General features: G+C 55.9%; 1 protein-coding gene across 2 annotated transcripts; it reads right to left on the bottom strand.

Annotated features, from left to right (window-relative positions):
* Positions 1-3,296: 3,296 nt before the first annotated feature.
* Positions 3,297-10,954, bottom strand: FHL3 (four and a half LIM domains 3). 2 transcript variants are annotated; one of them, XM_025289049.2, is made up of 6 exons: positions 10,757-10,954; positions 5,726-5,956; positions 5,463-5,637; positions 4,464-4,633; positions 4,168-4,354; positions 3,297-4,040 (listed from the first exon to the last, which is right to left on the bottom strand). In XM_025289049.2, exons 2-6 carry the CDS (start codon positions 5,879-5,881, stop codon positions 3,886-3,888), a joined length of 843 nt encoding a protein of 280 aa, XP_025144834.1. In that variant the 5' UTR covers positions 5,882-5,956; positions 10,757-10,954; the 3' UTR covers positions 3,297-3,885. The 2 variants fall into 2 exon arrangements, with proteins under 2 accessions (XP_025144834.1, XP_025144833.1); XM_025289048.2 differs by having other exon boundaries at positions 5,726-5,899; positions 10,757-10,952.
* Between the last annotated feature and the right edge of the window lie 621 nt (positions 10,955-11,575).

Raw genomic sequence — 11,575 nt, 5'->3', positions numbered from 1 at the left:
ATAGCAGCACTATTCATTATCAACAAAGCTGCAACCCCCAAAGTCATTAACTGGTAAATATACAAACCAAATATGGTGTATCCATACAATGGAACATTATTCAGCAATAAAGGAATGTTACAATATGGATGAACCATGAAAGCATCATGTTATGTGAAAGAAAGCAGACACGCAAAAACGAAACAAAACAAAACAAAACCCACCGTGTATGTCCAGATGGCAAATCTATAGAGACAGAAAGTAGGTGAGTGGTTGCCTGCTGCTAGAGGTGAGACAGAAAGGAAATGCAAAAGAAATCTTTTGGAGGTGATAGAAAAATTCTTGGAAAAGGAAATGGCAACCCACTCCAGTACTCTTGCCTTGAGAATCCCATAGACGGAGGAACCTGGTAGGCTACAGTCCATGGGATTGCGAAGAGTTGGACACGACTAAGTGACTTCACTTTCACTTTTCACTCTCATGCACTGGAGAAGGAAATGGCAACCCACTCCAGTATTCTTGTCTGGAGAATCCCAGGGACAGAGGAGCCTGGGGGGGGGGGGCGCTGTGTCTATGGGGTCACACAGGGTAGGACACGACTGAAGCGACTTAGCAGCGGCAGCAGCAGCAGAAAAATTCTAAAGTTGAATTGTGATGATAATTGCACAAATCTATTAAATTTGCTGAACTCAATTGAACTGTACACTCAAATCGAATGAATTTTATGATATGTAACATACCTCAATAAAGATGTTTAAAAAATCTGTATGAACTCAGGTGGAAAGATGGTCATACAGAGTGACAACAACTAGAGGCACAACAGTTTTTATAAAAATAGACACGCAAAGAGATTATTTCCAGAAAGATATCCAAGTAACGGTAAACCATTGTTGTTTATGAGGAGACAGACTGGAACCTCTGGAATGTGAGGGGAATTTTTCTTTGTATATGTCCAAAGTACAGCATGAAAAATTTTCCTTAAATATATATGTATTACTTTTCAGTTTAAAAATACATTTAAAACTAAGTATGAAAATACATATATGCACATGCTTGCTTAACAAAAAAGAACTAGGAGGTCATAATATATGAAGGAGTTATTCGTAATTTACCCTCTTTTTTTGGTATTCTTCAATTTTTCTACAATAAGCATGAATTGCTTTTTGTTTTCGAAAATTTGAAAAATAACAGAGATAATGACTTTTGTCCTGCTTGCTCATGAGGTGTTGTGAAGGTTATATTAGTGTCTAAAAATTTAAGCAAGACCTCCAACTTAGGGATAGGACCCCCATATACAACAAATTCCCAGAAATTTTTCCTGCACCTCTGGGAGAGAGGTAAGAAATTCCTCTTCTGGATTGCAGAGACTCAGTGTGTGTATCTTTTGAGTTGTTGGGGGGAGGAGGGTAAAGGTTTGGGATTTACTATATTTCATCACATACAAGACACTATCAAGTGTGTTAACCCCACCATTATTTTACGGTCGATTAAGAATGAAAGAAAAACAATTTTTTTTCAATTAAGCTATGTCACATGGTTGATTATATGGTTGCATCTGGGTTTCTTAGGTCATAAATCTGAAAAATGTTTATCTTGAAATCAATGACCCATTATTGTACCTGCACATCCTTTTCCTCTTAGGTGGATGGGTCACCTAAGCACCATTCACCTGATGCCTTCCTTCCCCTTAAACCTTCTCCTTCCTCATTCCTTCAGACCGGTCACCAAATCCTGTCTTTTCCACTCCAGCTGCCACCTGTCTCATTATCTCTCACCTGGACCACTGCACCAGCCTCCTCCCCAGCCTGCTCATCTTACCCCTCCAATCCATTATTCACTATGCAGAGAAGTGATCCTCTCACGCCCCTGCTTAAAGATTTCCACTGCCTGGTTTACCCACAGGGTGAGGTCTGTTTCACTTGGCTTTCAGCGTTTCATGACCTGGCTGCTGCCTGCTGCTTTAGTCTTTTGGCACTTCCTCCAAATGAAATTACTTGCTGCTTCCTCAAAATACACCATATGTTTTTTCAGGCCTCCAGGTCTTTGCATTAGCTGTTTTCTATGCTTGGACTACTCTTCCTCGGTAAGTTCTTTATTGAACATGTAGTTAAGTGCCGGAGGCTGAGTGTGGAGGGGTGAGCAAGGCAGGGGTGAATCCAACCCTGAGAGGCTGGTGGAAGAGAGACGAAAATGTCAACATACAATCATTAATGATAAGCACACACGGTGGGCCGGGCATTCATCAAGGTTTGTTGAAAATGTCAAAGTTTAGGATTCAGATTGGTCCGGGAAGGCAGCGTGGAAAGTAGAACCCCGGATCTACCTATTTTGGGAACTTGACAAGTAGAGTCTCCACCTCTGTGAAATGGAAAAACGCCCGCCCCATAGAATTTCGGAGAGGATTTCATTTCAGATACATATAATCACGCGGTTCTGCCCGCCCGGAGGGCCCCTCCCCCACTGGGCGCCGAAGGTCCGCCCGCCAGCCCGCCGGGCCGGGGGCCCCCCACCCAGGGGGAGACCGCGGGCGGGAAGTCAGTGGCTCAGCCCGCGCCGGCCGCCAGGACGCACGAGTCGGGCTCCGCCAGTCTAGACCGCGGAGCCCACATCGCAGGCCGCCGAGAGCGCAGGGGCAGGGGAGTCGGACGCCGGGAGAGGGGAGCAGCGCTCCGCCCCATCGCCTCATTTTGGGGGACAGCCCCCTCACCCCCCCACCCCCGGGCTCATTCCCGCCCCCGCCCTTGAATCACGGTGGGGCGGGGCCATGACCCATTCATGCCGGGAATCGGATCCAGATGTTCTCGCGGCGCGTGCAGCTGCATCCTTGCCTTTTTTGGCAAAAAACGTGCGGCCGCGATCGGATCCCGGGCCGCCTCCGCTAATCCTAGGAAAGCGGGGGAAGGGGGCTGAGGGTCTGGGCCCAGACTCGGGATTCGCACTGGATGCTCCGTGGGGTTCGTGGGGGGCTGTAAAGGGAGGGGAGCGACTTGTACCTGGCGGGGAACCCAACACCAGCCGCCCCCGCCCCGGCTCCGGTCCGCAACCTCCCTAAATCCCTCCCTTCCTCACCGGAGGAAAAAGCCCTTTGCCAGCAGGCGGGGGAGGTGGAAGGGAGGCCGGCTAAGCCAGAGAGGGACGGTAGCGGCGGCGGGGATCCCCTTTCTGGGGAGAGATTTCCCACCCCGCCTAGAAGCTTCCTCCTGTCCTGCAGGGAGGAGGTGGGAAGAACCTCCGAGTCCCTTGCTGTGCGAAGGAACCTTCCTTGCCCCTCCAACCCGCCTCCGCCCGCTCCCCCCACCCCCAGCCAAACAGAGGCCTTCACTTTCTCATACTGCTTTATTGCAGAATCTGAAACAGGGGGGTGAGCCAAACCCACCCCTCTGCCCATCTCTGGGCAAAATGGAGCTGAAATGAAAAGAGAAAAACACTCACAACACGGGATGGGCAAAAACCTGTACCCTAGGACCCCCTACGCAGTGCTGCCCCAGACAGCCCCATCCTTGGGGATCCCAGTGGGACAGGGGTGGGGAGCGTCAAGCCTGAGTATATTCGACTTTTGAGGACCTCTCAGGCACCCAAAGGAGACCTAAAGTCTTTGGAGACAAGTCTACATTGAAGGGGGATTGGGTCCCAGAGCCCTGATTTGGGGAAAGGGCTTGGTCTGGGAAGCAAGCCCGACCTGAAGGGAGAGGACAGAGTTCTGGAGTTCAGGTTTGGGGAGGGGATTTGAATGATGATGAAGGCTCCGGGAGAGCCCAAGTTTGGGGGCCCTGGGTCAGGAAGTACCAGATTGAGGACGCTGGAGTGGGGAGGCTGAATCCTGGAGCCCAAGGGGAGCCCCAAATTGGGGAGAGGCTGGGTCCCAGTGGCGGTCTGGAGAAGGAGCCTTAGTCCCGGAGCCCTGGCTCAGGGCCCTGCCTGGCTGCAGCCCTGACACAGCACTTGGTCTCCGTCCGGCACGAAGCCCTGACCCACCAGGGAGGTGGAGCAGCGGGCGCAGGAGAAGCAGCTGTGGTGCCAGTGGCGGTCTTCGAAGGACACATACTTGCCTCCACCGAGTCCTGGAGGGAGGCTGAGGATTAGCGCTGCCGTCTGGAGGGCGGTCCTGTCCCTTGGCCTCACCGAGACCAGGTCCCCTGCCCCCCCACCTACACCTGACCCACTCCGTCTTTGGACCCCCTGACCCACCTGTGATGGGGCGCTTGCAGCTGCTGCACTTTGGTGCAAAGAGTTCTCCAAAACAGGTCACACAGTAGGGATCGTCCTCTCGGGAGGTGAACTGCTGCCCTGCCAGGGGCGTCTGGCACCCAGTGCAGACCAGGCATTCTCGATGCCAGGGCTGGTCACGGTATGTCACGCCACCCTGCGTCAGCGTCTGTGGGAGCAGTCTCTGTCAGCAAAGGGGGGGGCGTGGGGATTCCCACCCCGCAACAGAGCCTTGCTCACCCCCTCCCAAGTGCAGTGGAGCTCCACGCTGCCCCCACCTTGCTGCAGCGGGCGCAGCGAGGAGCAAACTTGTTCTCATAGCAGGGCACGCAGTAGTGAGCGCCCTTGTCGGGCACAAAGGAACGGGAACCCAGCGGCTGCTCACAGCCGCTGCACAGGAAGCAGTGCTCATGCCACGTCTGGCCTCCGTACTCCAGCTTCCGGGACCCTGTGGGGAACAGGGGTCCCATCAGAGGCTGTGTCCCAGGCTCCTGAGTGCCACCCTCTGCTACCCTCCAGGAGGGTCCCTGCTGCTCCCGCAGCCTTGAAAGTGGTGTCCATGCATTTTCACCAGGGTCCCCACCTCGTATGTTACATATGCTAACTTTCCCCTAACACCAGACATGCTGGCTAAGCACATGACCTGAGGGTTTGGCCTAAGTGAAGTCCCCACATGTCCCAGAATATGACGACCTCAGCTGCAACCAGGCCTCTAGGTGATGGGCGCGATGACTCAGTATATGCTAAGCAAGCCCTTATACACCAGATGTGATAGTGTGAGCACACACACAAAGACCCCATCTACGAGGCAAGCGAGTCTAATGTCTCAGACATGATACATTCAGTACATAGGAAGCCCCGACATATCCTCATCATGCCAAGCTCCACGTGTTCTAAATCCTCACATTCTATCAGCCATGCACGTCGCCACACGTGTTAAGTCCTCTATGTATCTGTCTTTTCTGTCTTTGCACACAAGCCCCAATGCAACAAACACTGACAATCTCAGTACACTACGTGTGCCAAATGTGTTAAGCTCCCAGGTGTGTATCACGTGTTGTGTCAGTCCTTGCACGTGCTAAGCTCCAAAGAGCAAAGAGGCACAACAGATCCTGCACACAATTTCCAGGAACGTGTGGCATGGCCAGTTCTTTATCAAGCCTCCCTGTACATATCAGACAGGCATGCCAGTCCCACACACATGCATGGATGCTACACAGATGCCAGGCATACCAGTCCCACGCAGCGCGAGCCCCTGGGAGCCCCCGGGAACATACCAGGCATGACGGTCTCCCCGCAGGCGGAGCACTGCGAGGAGAAGGCACTGCAGTAGCAGTCGTTACAGAGCAGCTCGCTGTCCTGGCAGGTGAAGGGCTCGTCGGCTAGGGAGCGCTGGCAGCGGCAGCAGCGGAAGCAGCCCTCATGGAAGTGGCGGTCTTCATAGAACAGCTCCTGGAGGGAGCGTGGCAAGGGTGCTGGCACATTTGCCCCCTCCTGCCAGCTTCCACCCACTCCCTGCCCTCCGTGGTCCAGTCCTTACCCGTGAGTCGTGTCCGATCAGCTGCTGGCACTCGGCACACGTGTTGGCGAAGGTGTTGTCATAGCAGGGCACGCAGTAGGGGCCATCGTCTGTCTGGATGTATTTGCGCCCGTACAGGGACTCGCTGCATTTGGCACAGTCAAAGGCTTCGCTCATGGTGGCTGTGAGTGAGCCCTGTTAGGGGCACAAGGTGGGGCAGGGGTCACCCCGAGGAGCTGTGGCTTAGCCACACTGCATTAAAAAAAAAGAACAAGAGACTAGGCATAGGAAATGCCAGGTCAGAGCAGATGGTGATGGGGAATGGGTGCTTCTGGGAACGTAAGAGTCCTGTATGTTTATTTCTGTATTTAATGTTGGGGGTGAGGGGGGTCAGGAAAAAATCAGGAAGCAGAAGTTCTTTTCTTATTTGGGCCCTGGCAGAACTGGGGGGAGGGGGCTTTTCCTGGGTCAGTGACTCATTTCCTGCCCCTACATTTAGCCTGAGTTTAGCCTCCACTGTCTTTACTGTCTCCAAAAGGCTGTAGGAGCTGGGGCAAGGAGTCACCCTACCCTCTCCCGTATGAACAGTACTCTCACTGGCTCCTGACTCCCAGGAAGGGACATACCCAGAGCCCTGGAGTGAGGAGCTTTGGGATGACAATGGGGTTGTTTGCACCACCCCCCTCTCCCTGCCTCAATCCGATTCAGGAAACAGCAGAGTGTAAGAAGGATGCTGGGCCAGTGAATGGTAGAGGTGGAGGAGGCTGATGGGAGAAATGACATTGGGCCTCCCTTCCCAGGAGAATCCAGCAACAAGGACTTCAGAGGCTCAGCCCAGGTTTAACCAGGAAGGAAATCCTGCAAGCTGGACACAGCCAAGCTTCCCCAGCTGGACCCTCTGCCCTCACCCCACTCCACCTCCCTCTGCATCTTTGGCCACATCAGCCTGGGCAGCCTTGGCCTGCAACCTCTGCAGCAGCGGTGACAGCACAGATGGCCAGCTGTCAGGTTTTGCCAGCAACAGGGGAGAAAAAAGGGAAACGAGATGCTTGGGGACAGAGAGGGGAACAGGCGATGATGCAGTGTGCCCTCTGCCCTCTCTCCTGCAGGACATCACTCCTGGCAGTGCCTGCAGAGCCCCAGAATCTTTCCATCCCCTGGGTCATTATTTCCTTCCCCCTGCCTCTGGGAGAAGACAGCCTGTCTCCAGCTTTTCTAAGGGTTTGGGGCTGGGGGAGTGAAGGGCGAGAGAGTGGGAGCCACTGAAGATATTTCCTCTCCAGTCAGGCCCCCTCTAGGGTGGGGAGTCAGGCAAGGGGGAGCAAGGAGAGCTGCTGCTGCAGACACCCAGCCCCCCACCAAACCTCAGACACTTTCCATTTTCTCAGGAACAAAGCATGTTTGTGGGATGAGGTCATCCACACAGCTGCCTCTGCAGCAGGAGCTTGGGGAGTAGGGAGGATTAGGAAGTGGGGTTCCCGGTCCCTTCTGCTGTCCCTTGTTCCCATCTCGAGCCCCAAATTCACAGCTCCCCACCCCAGCCTTCTCCATCAAGAAGCCTGCTCTCTCAGGACTGGGATCTTGGGTGGAGAGGAACCACCAGGACCCTGGGAAGGGGATCTTCTCACAGCTGCAGATGAATCTGAGGAGCACAAAGGGACCCACCAACCCACTCGCCCCATTAGACCCCAGGAACTGGCAGTCCCCAGAGCGTGGCCTGGCTCAAGCTGAAGGAAAAGCCCTCCTTTTCTCAGCCACCCCCAGCAGGAAATTCTAGCAACAAGCGTTGCTCAGACTCCAGGCACCAGCAGATGCCCCAGGCCTGGAGGGCCTGGCTCTTCTGAAGGGGTGGCTCGAGCTCGCAGCTACCCTTCTGTCATGGAAGGACACTCAGTTCATGCTCCAGGCCAGGAGCCACCAGGGGCTGGGGTCTTCAGAGTGGAGACTCCTGGGCTGGGGGCTATGCTGGAGGGTGGAGTCCACTTCCCACCATTCAGGCCTAGGTTTCTTCTGGCCCAACATCTGAGGGTGGCCTGGGCTGCTGGCCACTGGGCAGCAGGGGGCCGCACAGGTGGCGAGTGGCCATGCATGGCTCCGGGAGAGCCCTGGGCCTTCCCTTCCTTCCTGGCTTGGCCCCCGGCAACCACCTTCCCAGGCCCAGACTAGTCCTAGGTCCGCCCCCTGGGAGGCAGTCACCACTCTGAGACAGGGGCACCCCAAATAGGGAATGGGCGTGGCTTCAGCTTCTCTCCCAGAATTCCCTGGTCCCCTAGTCTGTCCAGCTGGGCTCTGATGAGGACAGAGTGAAGGGCACTCTCAAGGCCCACCTGTCTCTGCCCTTTTTCTGCCCCTCCCTCCTCCCCCTTTTCCTGGCAGGGCTGGGGAGCTAAAGGGAGCCTCCATGGCTGGTAGGGGGTTGCGGGGGAGACTGCTCAGTCTGCCAGATGGCGCTCAGCCGCTGCCCCCACCAACACACATACACTTCTACACCTGACTCAGACACACACTTCTGACACCTCCCCGTAAATCTGCAGCTCAGAATGGCTGGTTAAATGGCTGCAGCCTGTGGTATGTAAAGGCCTGAACTGTGAAATATAAACTTAGGTGATTTCGAGCAAGTCACTTAGGCTCCCTCAGCTTGTTTTCCCATCTAATACTACCTCCTATCTCCTAGGGTTGTTGCCAGACTTGGATATGATGAAAAAAAAAATCTGATGATACCTGGAAAGCACCTGGGAGATACTAAGTAGTCAGTAAATGGTAGTTCTTAGTGTTTTTATTGATATTATTAGCCCCTTACTCATACTGGAGTCAGACTACAGTTTCTCAGCCAGGCCTGGGTCAGGGGGCTGGGCTGGGACTTGACCTTGACATTCTCAGGGTGGGCCTGGGGAGAAAACTAAAAGGAAACCCCCTAGTTCTGCTGGGGAAACTGAAGAGGCCCAGGCTATGGGGCTCACTGAGACCAGTGGGGGCAAGTCTGACTCCAGTGAGCATAGTTCTGAAAGCTCCAACATAGGTGTACAGGTATACACGCCTGCATGCTGTTTTGCCTCTCACAAAGCCCACCCACCATCTGTGTGTATACACTAAGTCACTCCAGTCGTGTCCGACTCTTTGCATCCTTATGTACTGTAGCCTGCCAGGCTCCTCTGTCCATGGGATTCTCTAGGCAAGAATACTGGAGTGGGTTGCCATTCCCTTCTCCAGGGGATCTTCCCAGGATTGAACCTGTATCTCCTGCAGCTCCCACATTACAGGCGGATTCTTTATGGCTGAGCCACCAGGGAAGCCCCTACCATCTATCAGATCACACATAAGGCAGGCAGGATAGGGTATCATCCTCACTTTACAGCTGAGTACAGAGGCCAGGGAAAAGGCAGAAGCATGCCCAAAGTCACTCAGGTATCAGAGAGTCCAGGTCCCCGGCCTCCCAGCTGGGAGCCTTTTCCGATTTCCCTAGAAATGGTGGGGGAGGGGGTGTTCAGCATTTAAGAGCAGGGGGACAGGAGATGCTGGGTGATGTCACTTATACAAGAGCCTGGCTCTTCTCCCCAGCTGCCGGCCCTGAGACTGGAAGACATCCAGAAGTCTTTCCAAGTACCCCTGCCAACCGCTCAACCCCTTTGCCCCCCTCTACCCCCCACTGTCCATGAGGACCCTGGCCAGGTCCCACAGCTGTGACTCACAATCAGAACTGATCCCTCCTCCCCCAGTTTTCAGGAGTTGACAAGGCACTTGAGGGGAGAAATCAAACTCCCCCCGCCTCATCCTTGCTACCAGGCATCAACCCCAAAATCTTCACTCTCTTCTCCCCGCCTCCCACCACCATGAGGGCCTGGGAGTCAGAGCAGTTTGGTAGAAGGGGGGTTGGGAAGCTGGATCCAGCAGCTGCTCTGGGGACAGAAGAGGAACAGTTCATTCACCCCAGGTCCCCCAGGGCTGAAGCAGAGCGTCCAAGATTGGAGTTTAAAAATAAGTTGGGGCTGTCTCCAGCAGTGTGTGAGGCTCCTTCTTGATGTCTTACTGTCTCAGATCCGCTGCTCTCCTAGTTCTGTTGCCCCACGTCCTAGCCTCCCAATCTTTCGGGGCCTGAGTCCCTAGGGGTCTGTCCTGGAAACTGTCACCGTCCCTCCGTGACATCTGTCTCGGTGTCTAACTCCGCTCTGCTCCGGACGTCTGTGTCTGTACTTCAGCAGCTGTCTGTATGTTTCGTGTCTGTGTCTCTCCTGTCTGTATCTCTGACCGGCTATCTTTCAACTTCAGCCTCTGTGGATTTCTACCTCCACTCACCCAAGTCTTGGCATCTCAGTGTCTCCAAAGGGTGGAATGTCTCGGTCCTTACCAACGCCCTTCTCTATCTCTTAGCATCTCTGTATGTCTGAGTGTCTCTGCCTTCAGTCTCTGGATGTCTCTCTAGGCCTCTCTGAGGCTTGATGACCACAAGACTAATAAAGTTTAAGCTCCGGGGCCCTTCATTTGCGCTGAACCCTCCAAGGCCCTAGACCGGGCCGACAACACGTCTGGGGTTCCTGCATGCTTTTTTCCTAAAGTGTTCCGCTCCACAAAACCTGGGCCCGTCCCAAAGCCTCGGGTCTGCCTCCTGGTGACCTGCGCCCCGGTCTCTGCCCCTGTTTCAGGTATCTCTGTACCCTCCGGTCTTAGCTCGCCGCCGCTCCTGTCCAGTCTCGGTCTCCCGCTCCCACCGGGCTTTCTGGAAGCCGGTTTCTTGAACCCTCTCCCTCTGTCTCTCTCGATTCTCGCTTTTCCATTTCAAACTTGGCCCCCTCCCCCGCCTAACTCGAGTAGCAGCCCCCGCCCCGGCCAGGCGGCCCGGGGCAGTGAGGTCCGGGGGGCGCCCCCGGGGCTCGGCGTCCGCGCGCCACCGGCTCCAGCGGGTTCCCGGCGCCCGCGGCCGGACCCAGGCGGGGCCCCCGGGCAGAGGGCGGGGGCTGAGGCTACCCTTAACCCCCGGCTGACCGTCTCTCCCCTCCCGCCTGAGGGCGGGGGCCGGGAGCGGCGATGGGGAGCCAGGCTCGGCGAAGAGCTCACCTCGAAGCGGGCGGCGAGAGCGGGGCGCGGTGCTCACGCGCGGGGGCGGGAAGGTGGGCAGCCGGGGCCGCGTCCCTCGGCGGCTCCTACCAGCGGGCTGGGCCGAGCCGGGGCAGAGCGAGCAGCCGGCCAGTCTGCCGGCGGCACACGGACTGTGTGGGCGAGTGGGAGCGCGGCCCCAATCCCTCCCCGAGGAAGTGAGCGCGGGGGCCCGCCCCGCCCGGACCCCGCCCCCGGCCGCCCCTGCCCGCGGGGTGCGGACCCCGCCCCCGGTCCTCGTCCTGGAGGCTGGGGGCCAGACTCCGCCCCCACCTTCCTTTTAGACTGGAGCTGGCCCCAGCGCCCCCCCCCTTCCCCCCCCCCCTCCCCCGGCCTAACCTGGCTCTCCCAACCTTCCAGGGCCGCCAGGACCCCGCCCCAGTCCCCTCCCTTCAGCTTTTGCTGGCCTCCCTCCCTTCCCCCCCATCTCGCCCCCTCCCCCCCCATCTCCCTTCCCCTCGCCGCCCCCAGCGGCTAGCTGTATTCAATCTTAGGCAAGGGATACCCGGAGGCAGCAGACCAAGGTCCATTTGGGGACCGAGAGAGAGTCCTCCTTCGTGTCCACTTCGTGTTCCCGCCCCCTCCCAGTTTACCCGCAGGGATCACACTCAGCCCGAATTTGTAAAAGAGGACTTAGGCCAGCCTGGAGGAGGGGGTGGTTTTTACCCTGCTGTCACGTCCCTGGCAGTGGGAACCAAGGTGTTCTCCGGAAACAAGGAATGAAGCAAGGACCCCCTCTCTAGGGCTTTGACCTTCAAAGGGCTTTATTTCACAACTCTA

This window comes from Bubalus bubalis, chromosome 6, assembly GCF_019923935.1.
Source record: "Bubalus bubalis isolate 160015118507 breed Murrah chromosome 6, NDDB_SH_1, whole genome shotgun sequence".
In the NCBI taxonomy this organism is placed as follows: domain Eukaryota; kingdom Metazoa; phylum Chordata; class Mammalia; order Artiodactyla; family Bovidae; genus Bubalus; species Bubalus bubalis.
The sequence above is the reverse complement of the archived record's forward strand: the minus strand, read 5'-3'. Positions and strand labels throughout refer to the sequence as shown.

Excerpts from the sequence above, each read along its gene's own strand:
- FHL3 (XM_025289049.2), bottom strand. The coding sequence starts at position 5,881 with ATGAGCGAAGCCTTTGACTGTGCCAAATGCAGCGAGTCCCTGTACGGG. Across the intron at positions 5,638-5,725 it reads TGATCGGACACGACTCACGG|GAGCTGTTCTATGAAGACCG; the intron begins GTAAGGACTGGA and ends CGCTCCCTCCAG. Across the intron at positions 4,355-4,463 it reads GCTGCGCCCGCTGCAGCAAG|ACGCTGACGCAGGGTGGCGT; the intron begins GTGGGGGCAGCG and ends CTGCTCCCACAG.